The sequence below is a fragment of the Papio anubis genome, chromosome 14 (genome assembly GCF_008728515.1).
Source record: "Papio anubis isolate 15944 chromosome 14, Panubis1.0, whole genome shotgun sequence".
Lineage (NCBI taxonomy): Eukaryota > Metazoa > Chordata > Mammalia > Primates > Cercopithecidae > Papio > Papio anubis.
This window is the reverse complement of record NC_044989.1, coordinates 74,768,152-74,784,832: the sequence shown is the minus strand read 5'-3', so window position 1 is coordinate 74,784,832 and position 16,681 is coordinate 74,768,152. Positions and strand designations below refer to the sequence as shown.

The window sequence follows — 16,681 nt, the reverse complement described above, 5'->3', positions numbered from 1 at the left end:
CACTCCATCCTGGGCGACAGAGTGAGACTCTTTCTCAAAAAAAAAAAAAAAAAAAAAAAAAAAAAACCACAACCAAAAAAACAGTCTCACACACTAGGGAGGGATGGAAGCACCCCTCTCTGTGAAGTCAGCAGTGACTTCTAACACCCTCTTCCTTTATCGGTGCAGCTGCATCGGATCTGCTGCTGCACTCAGCATTGGTGCAGGAAACCGCCTATATCGAAGACCGGCCCCTGCATATGTTGTACTGTGCTGCGGAAGAGAACTGCCTGGCCAGCTCAGCCCGCTCAGCCAACTGGCCCTATGGTCACCGGCGTCTACTCCGATTCTCCTCCCAGATCCACAACCTGGGACGAGCTGACTTCAGGCCCAAGGCTGGGCGCCACTCCTGGGTGTGGCACGAGTGCCATGGGTGAGAGGGTAGGGAGTCAAGTAGAAAGGCAAGGCACGGGGATGGGGCAAACCTTCTGGGGGCAGAGAAGGAAACAGAAGTTCCCTTCTCCCCACAGGCATTACCACAGCATGGACATCTTCACTCACTATGATATCCTCACCCCAAATGGCACCAAGATAGCTGAGGGCCACAAAGCTAGTTTCTGTCTCGAAGACACTGAGTGTCAGGAGGGTGAGTTGGGGCCTGAAGTGGACCACATGGTATCCATCACACAGCCTTTCCTTACACTGACATATGCCAATCCCTCCAGATGTCTCCAAGAGATATGAGTGTGCCAACTTTGGAGAGCAAGGCATCACCGTGGGTTGCTGGGATCTCTACCGGCATGACATTGACTGTCAGTGGATTGATATCACAGACGTGAAGCCAGGAAACTACATTCTCCAGGTACCTGGAGTCTGGGGCTTCCAGATGGGTGACTAGGGGGAGCGTTAAAGACACCTTTGAATTTGAGGATTGTTGCTGGGTTAAGTGGCCTTTTTCTCACTCACAGGTTGTCATCAACCCAAATTTTGAAGTAGCAGAGAGTGACTTTACCAACAATGCAATGAAATGTAACTGCAAATATGATGGACATCGAATCTGGGTGCACAACTGCCACATTGGTATTTGATGGGAAGAGCAACCCAGGAAGATTAGGGGATGGGAGGGAAAGACGTTCATTCTCTTTTCTGTAACTTGTTTCTGCATCTTCCCACCCTCCTCTGGAGCTCTCAGTCCCTCCACTTGTACCCATCTTTCTCCACAGTGGGTCTGTCTTCCTCCCTCTGTGCAGGGCGCCTCCCAAATTGCCTGTCCACTCTGCAGGTGATGCCTTCAGTGAAGAGGCCAACAGGAGGTTTGAACGCTACCCTGGCCAGACCAGCAACCAGATTATCTAAGTGCCATCGCCCTCTGCAAACCACCACTGGCCCCTAATGGCAGGGGTCTGAGGCTGCCATTACCTCAGGAGCTTACCAAGAAACCCATGTCAGCAACCGCACTCATCAGACCATGTACTATGGATGTGGAACTGTCAAGCAGAAGTTCTCACCCTCCTTCAGAGGCCAGCTGTCAGTACCTGTAGCCAAGCATGGGAATCTTTTCTCCCAGGCCCAGCACCGAGCAGAACAGAGCAGAGCCCACCACACCACAAAGAGCAGCACCTGACTAACTGCCCACAACAAAAGATGGCAGCAGCTCATTTTCTTTAATAGGAGGTCAGGATGGTCAGCTCCAGTATCTCCCCTAACCTTAGGGAGATACAGCTTTACCTCTAGCCTTTTGGTGGGGGAAAAGATCCAGCCCTCCCACCTCATTTTTGACTATAATATGTTGCTAGGTATAATTTTATTTTATATAAAAAGTGTTTCTGTGATTCTTTAGAGCCCTGGAATCAGTGCTGGTGGTTCGAGGGACCTGCCCCCACTGGTTCATGTAACCCTCTGTCCCGTCGCCCTCAGAGCCTCAGCCAGGAAGGCAAGGAGGAAATCAGAGCAGGAGCCTCATACTCTTGGTGATCTATTCATTCTGTGACCTCAGGGGTCACATATAAGGTCAGTGTTTCTCGTCCCCGCCGGATCTGCACTGCCAGCTGGGATTGGGTTCGAACAGCTTCATAAACATCTTCAGCATTGTGTACCATCTGCCCCCCAATGGCCAAAATCACATCACCAGGCCGCAGACCAGCCCTACAGAGAAAAATGGACAGAGAGAAAAGAAGGAGTACAAAGCCTAGTTCAAGGACACATGCACACCTCACCCATCCCCATATCACACTGCAGCCTCTCCCTCACCGGTGTGCAGGGGAGCCCAGGATGACTTTATGGATGAGTACACCATGCTGAACATCGGGAAAGCTTGGTTCTCGAAGCTGTAGTTCAGCAAGGATGCTGAAAGTACACAGATCACCCTATTAGCCAAACCCAGGCATTCTCCCCATCCTGAGTTCCACCTCAAGTCTCTCATCAACACATTGGCAAATAGATGGACAGGACATGCGCTAGGTACTACAAAATACAACGGCAACTCACTTTCTGTCTTCTAGCAATAAAGTGCAACATGTACATAAAAGATGTACACCACATGAGGGCACCAAATGACAAACAGTATTAAATCAATAGCACTAATGTCATTCTAGAGTACTAAAAGAAGCTTTAAGGGGAAAAAACTTAAGCTGAGCCTAAAAGGATGGGTCCGATATTAACCATATAAAACAAGAACAGCATAAATAAAAAACATGGGAGTAGGAAATCAGGTTGGCTGAGTATTCATATAGGAAGGTATTACAGCCAGGTCTAGAAAGTTGATTTACAGATAGATGGAAAATGCCCTTAAATGCCAAGTTAATGGATTGAAGGCTTGAAATCAAAGCAGTAACAGGATGAAATCAGTCTGACAGGTGTACAAAGTGGAGTGGGATAAGAAAGTCAAGATGATGAAGGGAGACAGCTCTTGTGATTATTTCAAGTGTGACACAGTTCATTTTAGATAAAGGCAGAAATGAGAACAAAGCTCAATAGAGGTGCCCACCTCTGATTACACTGGTCACATTACATGTCACTATCCCTAAAGCTCATACCTGGGACTCAGGGTCAGCATCATCACCCCAATGTAGCGCCGCTGGGACCCACTGATTCCAGAGGAGGAATCTGTGACAGAGGGACAAATAAGCCCCACCCAGCTACATCCTTCCTTCCCTGCCCTCTTCTCCCAATAGACCACCCTCCAGGAAGTCCCAATGAATGCCCCTCCCGTATTTCCCCATAAGCCAGGCTCACTCTTCTTTTCCCCACGATGCAGAAACTCTCGAAGGCGATCAGAAGGGATGGCAAAGGAGATTCCAGCTGTGACCTTCATGGTGTTCACTCCAATCACCTCTCCATCCTGCAGGGATACATCCCCCAGTTCCCTAGCCCAAACAAATAGTAGGGGATGGGGGCACCCGAACAAAAGTAGCAGCAAGTGTTGGGGAGATCCAGTTGGATGTTGAGAGATAGCCAACAAAGAACTGCTCAGAAACTTGACCAAACATCCTTGAATTAGGGAAAACCTACCCTTCCCACACAGACCTGGGGCTGGGATTCTTGGAAGGAAGGATGTCTCACTCACCAGGTTAACCAGGGGACCTCCAGAGTTCCCAAACTGCAGGACAAGGAGAAAACATGAAAGAGATCTGAGGATTCTAAGTCTGGGGGCATACCAGGATGTAGGTACTTTCTCCAAATTCTCTTCTTTCTCAGCCCATGAATGAGTGGCCACATTTTTGCAGCCTAAGCTCTGTATATAGGCTCATCCACCATGTATCAGTTGGTGCTTGTACCACACAGCCTCTCCCCACTCCCCCATCATGTGTCATTTCTCTCCTATCAGGACGCACATCAATAGCTGCATCCGTCTGAATGTATTCCACATTGGTTTGGGGGAGTCCCAGGTCTCTGGCTGGACGCTGAGCAGAGCTAACAATGCCGGATGTGATCGTGTTCTGCAGTGCAAAGGGACTTCCCATGGCAACAACAAACTCCCCTTGCCGGACATCAGCTGAGCGTCCCAGAGGCAGCGTGGGGAGAGGCTCCTAAGGGAGAATGGGTATAAGAGACCTGTCATCTGGAGATGCGAGCAAACAAGCAGCTCCAACCAGACCTGGCCTACCCCAGCCCCCACCTTAGTCTGAATCCTCAGCGTTGCGATGTCTGCCACGGGATCCACAGCTGTGACCACGGCCTCATACGTGTCGCCGCTAAGCAGTCTCACACGGACTCTGCGCCGATCAGCCACCACATGGGCGTTGGTGACAATGAGCCCATCGGCAGCCACCACGAATCCTGAGCCGTTCGAGATAGGGACTTCACGGCCCAAGAAAGGGTGCCTGGAATGGAGGGAAAGCACGGATAAGAGGAGGCTCTGACCCCTCCTACCCGCCCGCCCTCCGGCCCGTGGCTTCAGTGCCTCCCGGTCTACTCCCATTACCGGTCCAGGATCTCGATATAGACCACGGCAGGTGCTGTCTTCTCCACCACATCTGCGATGAAGTTGTACTGACTCCGGGGAGAAGCGGGCGGCGGGCCAGGGACGGCGGCGAGGACGGCCGGAGGACCCCGACCCCCGCCCCACAACAACAACAGCACTGCCCCCCCAGCGCCCAGTGCCACAGCCAGCCACGCGCGCGAACGGCTTCCAGAGTTCTCTGAGGCCTCCCGGGTCCTGGTATCTGGGGTCACCGCAGTCAGTTGTGCCCGGGGACCCGGGGTCCCAGACGTCAGACATGCTCGGGGTTCAGGGACCCCAACACACAACCGGGCCCAGAGACTGGGGGTCCCATAAGTCACTCGGGCCCGGGGGTCAGAAGTTCCTGACGTCAGCAGGGCCCGGAGGTCAGGGGTCAACCGGGGTCTCCTCCCCCAGCGAATGCCCCCCAAAGCCCGCCATGCCCGAAGGCTCCAGCCTGCACCCCGCCCCGCCCTCGGCGCAGCCATCAGCTCCGCCTCGGCTGCCTCCTCGCCCGCCCTACTCAGAGGCGGCACCCAGGACGCGAGCAGGCGGACAGTAGGACGCGGGGCACGCCGGTACCTGAAGTCCTCCAGAAGTGCACGTCGGGACCAGGATTCCGGGAGGCCGACTCCTCCCCGTCCCGCGAATGCCGGGAATTGTGGTCTCCGTGGGACGCGAGTTGTGAGACGGCCCAAGGGGCCGCAGGGTATGCTGGGACCGCTAGCCCTTCCGGCGCGCCTCAAGACTTCGGGTCCTGTCACCCCGGGCGGATGCCCAAAGACTCCGCCTTCCCAGGAGCCCCTGCGGCCGGGCGCGAAGATGGCGGCGGCGACGGCTGGGCGCTCCTGAAGCAGCAGTTATGGAGCTTCCCTCAGGGCCGGGGCCGGAGCGGCTCTTTGACTCTCACCGGTAAGAGACCCGGCGGGAAGAGACCTACCCCTGCGTCCTCTCGGCCTTCGGCGCCCGACCACTTCGCCTCTCGCCCCCAGGCTCCCGGGTGACTGCTTCCTGCTGCTCGCGCTGCTGCTCTACGCGCCGGTCGGGTTCTGCCTCCTCGTCCTGCGCCTCTTTCTCGGGATTCACGTCTTCCTGGTCAGCTGCGCGCTGCCAGACAGCGTCCTTCGCAGGTTCCGACGCGGGCGTTTGGGGAGTGTCAAAGCTGGGCCTGGCCCGAGGCCACACAGTCACCACCGCCTGTGTCCCCAGGTTCGTAGTGCGGACCATGTGTGCGGTGCTGGGGCTCGTGGCCCGGCAGGAGGACTCCGGACTCCGGGATCACGGTGTCAGGGTCCTCATTTCCAACCACGTGACACCTTTCGACCACAACATAGTCAATTTGCTCACCACCTGTAGCACCGTGAGTGAGAGCGAGGCCGAGAGCGCCACGGGGCGGTTCCCTGGGGCCCAGCTGAAGGCCCCCCTGTCCCACTCGCGTTCCCCATGGAGGATACTGAGCCTTACCCCGAACCCCGATCCTCTACCCCACATGTCATTTTTTTTCATTTTCCTCAATTTTTTTCTTCTTGCTTTCTCTTCTCCTGGTTCCCAGCCTCTACTTAATAGTCCCCCCAGCTTTGTGTGCTGGTCTCGGGGCTTCATGGAGATGGATGGGCGGGGGGAGTTGGTGGAGTCACTCAAGAGATTCTGTGCTTCCACGAGGCTTCCCCCCACTCCTCTGCTGCTATTCCCTGAGGAAGAGGCCACCAATGGCCGGGAGGGGCTCCTGCGCTTCAGGTGGGTTTAGCACAGGTATCGGGTGCCAACTGGGTAGGTGGTCAAGCTTGTGGGCCCTTGAGTTTTTACAACCTTCTTCGGCCCTTAGCCCCCAACATCTCTAGTTCATTTCCTTTCTGTCCACTTTTAGTTCTTTCTCCTGAATGCCTTCTTTCTTCAATTGTGTGCTTGTAGAGTTTGACAGTTGCCTGTTTTAAGGCACCTATGATCTGCTGACTAGCCTGGCTGGATTCCCATCCTACTTTCTCCTTCCTCTTCTAGTTCCTGGCCATTTTCTATCCAAGATGTGGTACAGCCTCTTACCCTGCAAGTTCAGAGACCCCTGGTCTCTGTGGTGAGTGTGTGTTGAACAAGGAATCTCTGGGGCTTGGAGGGGAAGTTTCCCATCCCTGGCCCTGGCTTAGGCCTCACTTCATGCCCTCCCCTCAGACGGTGTCAGACGCCTCCTGGGTCTCAGAACTGCTGTGGTCACTTTTCGTCCCTTTCACGGTGTATCAAGTAAGGTATTATTAACTGCCCTCACATTTTGGTCGCTGGGGAGAGGCTCACCTCAAGGTCAAGGAATTAGTGGTCTCTGCCCTGTCCATTTGTAGATCTTTATATCAGAGTTCTACCACAGAAGCAACACAAAGTATTTACAGTATTTACTATTTTCCCACCCTCACCATGCAAAGAGGTACCAAAGCAGGGAATGGTGACAGCCTCTACCCTGGGTGCCCACAACATAGCCCTGGATTGTTTCTTTTTGCAGGTGGCTTCGTCCTGTTCATCGCCAACTAGGGGAAGCGAATGAGGAGTTTGCGCTCCGTGTACAACAGGTGGTCGGGTGCACAGGCAGGGTGGAGGTGGGGTCCCTACTTAGGAGGAGAGGGAGGAAAGCTTGAGATCTTGACACTTCCAGTCTTCCAATTCTCCCTAGCTGGTGGCGAAGGAATTGGGCCAGACAGGGACACGGCTCACTCCAGCTGACAAAGCAGAACACATGAAGCGACAAAGACACCCCAGATTGCGCCCCCAGTCAGGTATGTGGTCTCTATACATTACAGCTTTGGAGTTTTTTGTTTTTCACCCTACTGTGATTCCTCCCCTTTTCCTGTGCTAGTTAGCCTCTCCTAGTTCTCTACTTACCAGAATTTCTTTTTTTTTCTTTTTCCACAGCCCAGTCTTCTTTCCCTCCCTCCCCTGGTCCTTCTCCTGATGTGCAACTGGCAACTCTGGCTCAGAGAGTTAAGGAAGTTTTGCCCCATGTGCCATTGGGTGTCATCCAGAGAGACCTGGGTATGGGAAAGGGTGGCCCCACACCGGGAGATTGGGCACAGGGAGGAAAAGTGGGTTGTGAAGGAAGAAAGTGAGCAAGGAGTGGACTCCCTTCTCTTTTCTCCTCAGCCAAGACTGGCTGTGTAGACTTGACTATCACTAATCTGCTTGAGGGAGCCGTAGCTTTCATGCCTGAAGACATCACCAAGGGAACTCAGTCCCTACCCACAGCCTCTGCCCCCAAGGTGAGACCCAGGAAATGGTCAGATCCAAGTCTTGCGGTGAGTTGGGGGCAGGCTACATACTCCCTTATCCCTGACCTTTCTTTTTTGATCCTGAGACCCTAGCATAGTGCCTCTCTTGCAAAGTAGGCATTCGATGCGTGTTTAATGATGATGACTCCGCAAGCCCTCTGACATTGTGATCACCTCAGTTCCCCAGCTCTGGCCCGGTGACCCCTCAGCCAACAGCCCTAACATTTGCCAAGTCTTCCTGGGCCCGGCAGGAGAGCCTGCAGGAGCGCAAGCAAGCACTATATGAATACGCAAGAAGGTGAGGGGGTTAGAGGGTAATGAATAGGTTGGGGCAAATTGGAGAATGGAATTATGGAGCTACTATGGCAAAGCCTGAATAATGTCTCTCCCTATGTCCCACAGGAGATTCACAGAGAGACGAGCCCAGGAGGCTGACTGAGCTCAAAGGAACAGGATGGCACCCAGAGCCGCAGGACGGAGACTGGGGGCAGCCCTCACCCAACTCACAACAGGCTGGATGGGTGGGTGGTAAAAGGGAAGGATGAGTCTCCCCCAATATCACATTAAATTCATGGTTTTCATTCAAGGTGTATGTTGTCTCTCTGGGTCTCAAAAGCCCTGTGAGTGGGTTCCTTATTCCTTGGCTTGGGGGGATGGGGGTGAGAGTCTTCTTGTACATTTGAAGGGGGTAGTCAGACTGCAACTGTCTAAAATCAACTCCTCATGCCAAGCGATGAGTGATAAATTAAGGAAGTGTAACTGAACTGAAGACCCAGCTTGGGTGATCAGCCCAGGTTTTGGACGAAGCTGCTGCAAAACTACAAGTCCCAGCATGCCTTTCACAAGCACACTACACATCATCTGTAGAATTCACACATGCTCAGTGTGGTGGCTGGAGCCTGTTTTCCATAGGTTCCTGACTAGGTTAAATAAGGTGGAGCAAATAGCCCCACCCCAAAAGCAGGCTTCAGGATTTGAAGTTTGAGCCTATCCCTGAGGTAGAGCCGGAATTTACCTTTGTACTTACACGGTCAGGGTTGGTGGTGACTACGTGGGTCTGGAGCTGGCTGCCGTCCTGACACGTCCTAGAGCTGCAAGCAGGTTTGAATCCAGGATCACTTGGACTGCTGTTCCTCTCCCCACCCCCTATATTCTTTATCCTTTTCCCTTCAGGACTTTCCCACAGGTTACTAGGTCTCACATAATTTCTACAGCCCTTGAGGACCCCTGCCTAAGTAAGATTTCTACTACCTGCCGACAGTACTAGTATCAGGCAGGTTTCTACTACCTGACTATAGGGACTGTCGACTAACTCTCAGTAGCCCCTTATCAAAATACCTAGCACTGTTTCCTGGCAGGAAATGCTGGGAAGGGTGGGCCCCAGAGCATGATCAACTGAAGGTAGAGGTTAAGGATCAGGGCTGAGGTGGGAAGATGGTGTCAGTCACCAAATATGACCTTACTGACTGCTCTGCCTTCTGCAGGTCCTGCCAGAGAGCCACCATGGCCTCTCAGCCTCTCAGGCTGGCAGAAGAGTATGGCCCAAGTCCTGGGGAATCTGAACTGGCTGTGAACCCCTTTGATGGGCTTCCCTTCTCTTCCCGCTACTATGAGCTGCTGGAGCAGCGCCACACCTTGCCCATCTGGGCTGCTCGCTTTACCTTCTTGGAGCAGTTGGAGAGTAACCCCACTGGGGTGGTGCTGGTGTCTGGGGAGCCTGGTTCTGGCAAGAGCACCCAGGTGTGGTGGGGGTTGTAGGGGCAGGCTGATTCTGGGAGTGTACAGAGGGAGGAGCTAGGGAATTGGCCTTTCCCTGGGCACGGGGGGTACTGGACTTCGTGGGGTCATGAGGAAGGTGAACAAAGAGAGATGGGATGGGTTAGGCTGGCCCAGGAGGCTGGTGAAAGACCAGGGGACTCCCCAAATATAGAAAGATTAAAGTGGCCATAGTTTCCTGAGCACTTCTGACTGAAGTCCTACAACTTCCTCACTGGTTGTCCTTCCCTACTTCTATCCCAGATCCCTCAGTGGTGTGCAGAGTTTGTGCTGGCCAGAGGGTTCCAGAAAGGACAGGTTACTGTCACGCAGCCCTACCCTCTTGCAGCCCGGAGCCTGGCTCTGCGGGTTGCTGATGAGATGGACCTGACCCTGGGTCATGAAGTTGGATACAGCATCCCCCAGGAGGACTGCACAGGGCCCAACACCCTGCTCAGGTGGGGGCCTCTGCAGGCCTTACCCAAATCTAATTCCCCTCACTCCGTAGAAACAAACCCATTCCTCTGGCATCTCACCATACCCTCCCTCAGCCCAACTCACTCTTTTTTATTTTATTTATTTTGGAGACAGGGTCTCACTCTGTCACCCAGGCTGGAGTGCAGTGGTACAATCACAACTCACTGCAGCCTCAACCTCCCGGGCTCAAGTGATCCTCCCACCTCAGCCTCCCAAGTAACTGGGATGACAGGCACATACCACCACGCCTGGCTAATTTTTATATTTTTTGCCATGTTGCCCAGGCTGGTCTCAAACTCCTGGGCTCAAGTGATCCGCCCACCTCGGTCTCCCAAAGTATAAAGCATGAGCCACCGCGCCTGACTCCCACTCACTCTAAATTGTGTGTGGTACAATGGCTAAATTAAGCCCTTGAATCCCAGCCAGGGCCTCAGACATTCAGCCTAACTCTCATCAGAAAAATGTCACTTCCCAGTTGGAGTACACCTTGTGAACAAAGTGTTCTCAGTGGGGTTGTGGGGTCACAGTTACGGGTCCACAGGCTCAGGAAGTCACAGCATATTTTTCTGACCTTCAATATCAAAATCTACGTCCCTTGGGGAGAAGTTCCCCTGAGCTTGTGTGGCTGGTCAGTGTCCACACTGATTCCTCTGCCCACTACCAATGTCAACAGGTTCTGCTGGGACAGGCTGCTTCTGCAGGAGGTGGCCTCGACCCGGGGCACTGGAGTCTGGGGCGTGCTGGTACTAGATGAGGCTCAGGAGCGGTCGGTGGCATCAGATTCACTCCAGGGGCTACTGCAAGATGCCAGGCTGGAAAACCTTCCGGGGGACCTCAGAGTGGTTGTGGTTACTGACCCAGCCCTTGAACCTAAGCTCCGAGCTTTCTGGGGCAATCCTCCTATTGTGCATATACCCAGAGAGGCTGGTGAGAGACCTTCCCCCATCTACCGGGACACCATCCCCCCTGATCGAGTGGAAGCTGCCTGCCAAGCAGTGCTTGAGTTGTGTCGGAAGGAGGCTCCAGGAGATGTGCTAGTGTACCTGCCCAGTGAGGAGGTAAAAAAAAAAAAAGCCTGCAAAAGGAGGTACTCATCATCTTCTAGTCCTAGGGAATGGGAATGGGAGCAATGCCTGTTAGGAACAGTAGAGTTGCAGTATTTACTCTCCCCTGGGGTCCCAGAGAAAAACTTGAGGATTTCAGAGTAAAGAGGTTTACCACTCACTTTTTTATTCCCTTTAATGCAGAGATTTGTGATTCAGTGAACCCCTGAAATTATAAAATCTTCAACTTTATGAGTATTTGCATTTTCTCAGAGTGAAGGGCCATAACTTTCAACAGTCTTTCAAAGGGATCTGTAACCCCAAAAAGGTGAGAACTGCCCTAATGTCCCACCCTTCTCCTCAGGAAATTTCCCTCTGCTGTGAATCCTTGTCCAGGGAGGTAGAGTCCCTGCCTCTCCAAAGGCTTCCACCACGAGTACTGCCCCTTCACCCAGACTGTGGACAAGCCGTTCAGGCTGTATATGAGGACATGGATGCCCGAAAGGTTGTGGTCACTCACTGGCTGGCTGACTTCTCCTTCTCCCTCCCTTCCATCCAACATGTCATCGACTCAGGACTGGAGCTCCGAAGTGTGAGTGAGAGAGAGATGGCGGTGGGGTAGTAAAGACAGAAATGGCCCACTCTGATCTGTCTTGGCCTTGGTTGGGGCACGGGCAACAGGTTTACAATCCTAGGATCCGAGCAGAATTCCAAGTGTTGAGGCCAATCAGCAAGTGTCAGGCAGAGGCAAGACGACTGCGAGCAAGAGGGTTCCCACCAGGTAAGAGCCTTTGCCCTCACTGAAATAAAAAACCCAAGAGTCACCAACATGCAAGCCCTGAGAAATCTACAGTGGTCTTTCCCAGGTCTTTTTCCCCTCAGGATCCTGCCTCTGCCTGTATCCTAAGTCCTTCTTAGAACTAGAAGCTCCACCATTGCCCCAACCCAGGGTGTGTGAGGAGAATCTGAGCTCCCTGGTGTTACTACTAAAAAGGAGACAGATTGCAGAGCCAGGGGAGTGTCACTTCCTGGACCAGCCTGGTGAGTACCTCTCCTGCCCAAGTATTGCCATCTGACCACCCAGTTCCGAAATTTCACATCCTGTAAGCCCTGTTTCCTCACCAGCTCCAGAAGCATTGATGCAAGCCCTGGAAGATTTAGACTATCTGGCAGCCCTGGATGATGATGGGGACCTGTCAGATCTGGGCATCATACTATCAGAATTCCCTCTGGCCCCTGAGCTGGCCAAAGCCCTGCTGGCCTCATGCGAGTTTGACTGTGTGGACGAGATGCTCACCCTGGCTGCCATGCTCACAGGTATAAATCCCTGCTGTAAATCTGTAGCTCTTGCAGCCACTTCAGCCCTTCCCCTTGGGTTTTGGTGCTCCTGAGGCTAGCCCTTTCCTCTCTGCTCCAGTTGCCACCCCTCACAATGCCTAAAGAACCAGGCTTAGTCACCTATCTCCCTCTTGTCTCTTTAGCCTTTTTTCTCTGCTGGTTCTTGCCCCCAGCATGCTTAAATCTCTCCTAATCTGTTATTGCTAAAACTCACACACTCCTCTTCCTCAACCCTATCCTCCCCTTCAGCTGTGCAGCATGATTTCTATCCTATTCTAACTGGTGTATTGCTCACCTACTGCACTCCAGCTTCAGGTCTACCATGCCAGTGAAACAGCTTTCAACTCACCAGTGACCTCCCAGGTACCTAATCCAGTGGATACTTTTGAGCCCTTATTCATGACCTTCTTTTATACTTGAAATTGCTGACCACTTCACCTTGAAACTGCCTCCTCCCTAGGCCTCTGTAATGCTGCTCCTCATGGTTTTCATCCTACATCTCTGGCCATCCCCTTTATCTTTTCCTCGAGCTCTTTGTCCTCTTGTTATCCATTGTAAATTGGTCCTTAGGGTTCTATTCTTGCCTCTTTTGTCTTCTATTCCCTGAACTCTCTGAGCAAGTTTATCCACAACCACGGTTTGAAGTTCTACCTTTAGCCTTAACATTTCCAAACCTTGTGCCTTGTATCTCTCACCCAATACCATTCTTCTGAATCTGAGAGACAGAGAGAAAGAGAGAGACGGAGAGAGGGATGGGGAGAGGGGGAGAGAGGGAGAGACAGAGAGAGAGCATACCCCAACTCCTGATGGACGTTTCTTTTTTTCCTTTTCTTTCCTTTTTTTTTTTTTTGAGACAAAATCTCACTCTGTCACCCAGGCTGGAGTGCAATGGCATGATCTCGGCTCACTGCAACCTTTGTCTGCCAGGTTCAAGCAATTCTCGTGCCTCAGCCTCCCAAGTAGCTGGGACTACAGGCATGCGCCACCACACCCAGCTGATTCTTGTATTTTTAGTAGAGTCGGGGTTTCACCATGTTGGCCAGGCTGGTCTCAAAGTCCTGACCTCAGGTGATCCACCCACCTCAGCCTCCCAAACTGCTGGGATTACAGCCCTGAGCCTCGGCGCCCAGCCCCGATGGACATTTCTACCAGAATAGTTAACAGTACCTCAGCTCAGAACTGAACTCGAATGCTCTATTAAACCACTCCCTCGCCACTATCACCACAAAATCTTTTCCTCTCTCTAGAGTCTCAGATTCAGATAATACTATTATCCTGCTGCTCTGCTACCATCACTCTAGACCAGTCTTTCTCCAGGTTATTTCACTTTTATCTTGTAAAAGTAAATATATATTCATCTGCCCTTCTCCATATTCACTTCCAGTGAACATGGTAGGCAGGATCTGCCAATGGTAGGTCCTCCTCATTGCTCAGCTGGATTTCCTCAGTAACCTCCTAACTACTAATGTGAACTTTTTCAGACACATGGACTCTCTTACTTAAAAACTCTTCTTCAGCCAGGCATGGTGGCTTGTGCCTGTAATCTCAGCACTTTGGGAGGCTGAGATGGGAGGATCACATGAGGTGAGGAGTTTGAGACCAACCTGGGCAACATAGTGAGACCCTGTCTCTATAAAAACAAAAAATTAGTCGGGTGTGGTGGCATGTACCTATAGTCTCAGCTATTGAAGAGACTGAGGTAGGAGGATCATTTAAGCCTGGGAGGTTGAGGCTGCAGTGGGCCATGATCACGCCATTTCACTCTAGCCTGGGCAAGATAGTGAGACCCTGTCTCAAACAAAAAACAACAACAAAAAAACACAACTCGTCCTCTACAGCTACTCTTTACCTTGAAGATAGTTCCTTTCCTCAGTACTCCAGGGTCTCATGACCTTACCTATACCTACCTCTTCAGCTTTATCTCCTGCCATTCTGCAACATGTCATTTCATTCCCTCCACTCATCCCAGATGGCTTGCAGTTCCCCAAATATGCTATGTTATTAACTTAGGTGCTATGCTGTTGCCACAGTCTAAAACATACTCCCTGCCCCTTCTCCACTCTGCTAATTCCTACTCAAATTTCAAATACTAACCCAAGGGTCCTCATCCTTTTCTGTTACATCACTCACATCCTCACCACCTAAAGCCTTGATTAGTTATCCTCCTCTTTGTTTCCACAGTACCATATACAAACACCTATCATGCTTATCAAGTCTGCTTACCTGTTGGTCTCTCCCATCAGACTTGAAGCTCCTTGATGGCAGATTGTATTTCATTTGTTTATCCTCAACGTTTAATAAAGTGCATAACACCTAGAAGTTATCTATGTCTTTTGAATAAAGTTCCCAAAGGGACACTTCGGCCTTTTCAGCATTCCACCTTTACTACTATCCCTTCCCATTTCCCAAATGGCAGATTCTACCTTCCGCTCTTCTGCCTCCAGCTGCCCCTGGGTTTACCCGTCCTCCACTCAGTGCAGAAGAAGCTGCCCTGCGTCGGGCCCTGGAACACACAGATGGTGACCACAGTTCTCTGATCCAGGTGTATGAAGCCTTTATACAAAGTGAGCTCTGCATCCTCTTATAGAATCCCAGATTGTCCAAAGAGGGGAAATGTTATGCAGCCAGCTGACAGATCTCTATGCTCAGAAAGAGGAGGACCTTTGGCTAAGGGTTGGGTTATTTCAGGGGTCTCAAGGACTTTAGTTTAGCTGGTCCCTTTCTTCTCCTAGGTGGAGCAGATGAGGCTTGGTGCCAGGCTCGAGGTCTGAATTGGGCAGCATTGTGCCAAGCCCATAAACTTCGGAGAGAGCTCCTAGAACTCATGCAACGAATTGAACTTCCCTTGTCCCTACCAGCCTTTGGCTCTGAGCAGAATCGCAGAGACCTTCAGAAAGCACTGGTGTCAGGATACTTTCTCAAGGTTAGAGGAAAGGGTGGGGGTGAGGATGATCAAAGGAGCAAAAGGCAAAGAGAACAAATATTGGTAAGCCACTTTGAAATCAGGGTCCAGGTGGCCATTCAAAAGATTCTTTAGATCCAGAAAGGACTTTTCCCTTGAGGATTTGGGGCACAAGGGGCTATGGAAAATGCCATGAGGTATAGTAGAGACCAGACAACACCTAGAGGTAATGCTTTACTTTTAATACTCTCACCACCCTTACTCTTTCTCAGTCCCCTTTTCTTTTTTTCTACTGTCTGCCTCTTCCCTTTTATTTATTCCATCAATATTTTTGCCTTTCAATAAGGTGGCCAGAGACACAGACGGGACTGGAAATTACCTACTCCTAACCCATAAGCATGTGGCCCAGCTCTCCTCATACTGCTGCTACCGAAGTCGTAGAGCTCCTGCCAGACCCCCACCGTGGGTGCTCTACCACAATTTCACCATATCCAAAGACAACTGCCTTTCCATTGTTTCTGAGATTGAACCACAGATGTGAGTTCCCTGACATCCTCCTACACTGCCTATTCCTCTCCCTGGGGCCAAAATTATGGCTGGGGAGTTAGAGAGACAGAAGAAGGGATCTTAGTGGTTAGTAAAAACATGATCTGAAGAGAAAGGAATTGTGGAAGGGCTGGTGAGAAGTTTAAAAGTCTGCATCATAAGAGAAGATGCACTTTTGGAGACCTAGGCAGGAGGAGTGCTTGAGGCTAAGAGTTTGAAACCACCCTGTGCAACATACTGAGACCCTGTCTCTACAAAAATTATTTTAAAAAGATTAGCTGGGTGTGGTGGTGTGCACCTGTAGTCCCAGCTACTTCGGAGATTGAGGTGGGAGGATTACTTGAGCTCAGGAGTCTAAGGCTACAGTGAGTTATGATGATGCCACTGAACTCCAGCCCAGGCAACAGAGCAAGACCCTGTCTCTAAAAAGAGACAGAGAAAGAGAAGATGCAGATCATCTAATTATGACTCTCTCTATTAGGCTGGTGGAATTGGCCCCTCCATACTTCCTGAGTAACTTGCCTCCCAGTGAGAGCAGAGACCTCCTGAACCAGCTAAGGGAAGGAATGGCAGATTCTTCAGCAGGGAGCGAATCATCCTCAGTCCAGGAGTTCAGAGATCCCTGTGTCCTGCAGTGACCTGCCTGCCTATGGAATGGAGCTGGGTTCATGTCATCACATTAGATTCTCCCTCAGGGTGGCACCAAAGCACCCAGACAGATTTAGAAGCCCAAAGTTTAGGGTTAAATATAAACCCTGGAAAGGGAGTCCCAAGAAATGGTAGGCTGGGAATGGAGAGAATGGGGTAAACCACAGTCTACATAGGGAAGGACTCTTTCCTTAGCCTTCTCTTATTGATTGGAGAGGGACTGACATGCTCCCCATTCTCTCAACTTTGCCAAACCCATTCTTGTACTCCCTTGTGGTCTATAAAAGATTTTTCTATGGTGCCA

At 51.5% G+C, this 16,681-nt stretch overlaps 3 protein-coding genes across 12 annotated transcripts in view; 2 read left to right on the top strand and 1 right to left on the bottom strand.

Annotated features, from left to right (window-relative positions):
- LOXL3 (lysyl oxidase like 3) overlaps positions 1 to 1,820 on the top strand; it is a 21,764-nt gene extending 19,944 nt beyond the window's left edge. For 2 of the 5 annotated variants that reach the window (XM_009184480.4, XM_009184482.3), the window contains 5 exons: positions 169 to 412; positions 510 to 625; positions 705 to 841; positions 948 to 1,059; positions 1,262 to 1,820. In XM_009184480.4, the coding sequence (XP_009182744.1) occupies positions 169 to 412; positions 510 to 625; positions 705 to 841; positions 948 to 1,059; positions 1,262 to 1,335 (683 nt within the window). In that variant the 3' untranslated portion in view covers positions 1,336 to 1,820. Of the gene's footprint in view, positions 1 to 168; positions 421 to 509; positions 626 to 704; positions 842 to 947; positions 1,060 to 1,261 lie in introns of those variants that run through there. The other 3 variants (XM_031655295.1, XM_031655296.1, XM_031655297.1) reach the window with 2 other exon arrangements.
- On the bottom strand, positions 1,625 to 5,502 carry HTRA2 (HtrA serine peptidase 2). Of its 3 annotated transcripts, XM_021924998.2 has the most exons (8): positions 4,403 to 5,502; positions 4,097 to 4,301; positions 3,813 to 4,007; positions 3,545 to 3,577; positions 3,214 to 3,319; positions 3,015 to 3,084; positions 2,230 to 2,325; positions 1,625 to 2,124 (listed from the first exon to the last, which is right to left on the bottom strand). In XM_021924998.2, the coding sequence occupies exons 1-8, from the start codon at positions 4,906 to 4,908 to the stop codon at positions 1,959 to 1,961; spliced, it is 1,377 nt and encodes a 458-aa protein (XP_021780690.2). In that variant the 5' UTR covers positions 4,909 to 5,502; the 3' UTR covers positions 1,625 to 1,958. The 3 variants fall into 3 exon arrangements, with proteins under 3 accessions (XP_021780690.2, XP_021780691.2, XP_021780692.2); XM_021924999.2 differs by lacking the exon at positions 2,230 to 2,325; XM_021925000.2 differs by lacking the exon at positions 3,015 to 3,084 and having other exon boundaries at positions 1,767 to 2,124; positions 4,403 to 5,070.
- Positions 5,152 to 16,681, top strand: LOC101021431 (ancient ubiquitous protein 1). 4 transcript variants are annotated; one of them, XM_003908846.5, is made up of 20 exons: positions 5,435 to 5,550; positions 5,630 to 6,491; positions 6,587 to 6,660; positions 6,909 to 6,975; positions 7,077 to 7,179; positions 7,316 to 7,435; positions 7,544 to 7,659; positions 7,848 to 7,966; positions 8,071 to 8,769; positions 9,153 to 9,408; positions 9,688 to 9,881; positions 10,574 to 10,958; positions 11,308 to 11,535; positions 11,625 to 11,724; positions 11,826 to 11,984; positions 12,069 to 12,260; positions 14,726 to 14,845; positions 15,014 to 15,204; positions 15,530 to 15,720; positions 16,211 to 16,681. In XM_003908846.5, exons 10-20 carry the CDS (start codon positions 9,172 to 9,174, stop codon positions 16,365 to 16,367), a joined length of 2,154 nt encoding a protein of 717 aa, XP_003908895.1. In that variant the 5' UTR covers positions 5,435 to 5,550; positions 5,630 to 6,491; positions 6,587 to 6,660; positions 6,909 to 6,975; positions 7,077 to 7,179; positions 7,316 to 7,435; positions 7,544 to 7,659; positions 7,848 to 7,966; positions 8,071 to 8,769; positions 9,153 to 9,171; the 3' UTR covers positions 16,368 to 16,681. The 4 variants fall into 4 exon arrangements, with proteins under 4 accessions (XP_003908896.2, XP_009182753.2, XP_003908895.1 ...); XM_017947664.3 differs by having other exon boundaries at positions 8,071 to 9,408; XM_009184489.3 differs by lacking the exons at positions 9,153 to 9,408; positions 9,688 to 9,881; positions 10,574 to 10,958; ... (6 more) ...; positions 15,530 to 15,720; positions 16,211 to 16,681 and adding an exon at positions 5,159 to 5,332 and having other exon boundaries at positions 5,413 to 5,550; positions 5,630 to 5,780; positions 5,973 to 6,157; positions 6,419 to 6,491; positions 8,071 to 8,254.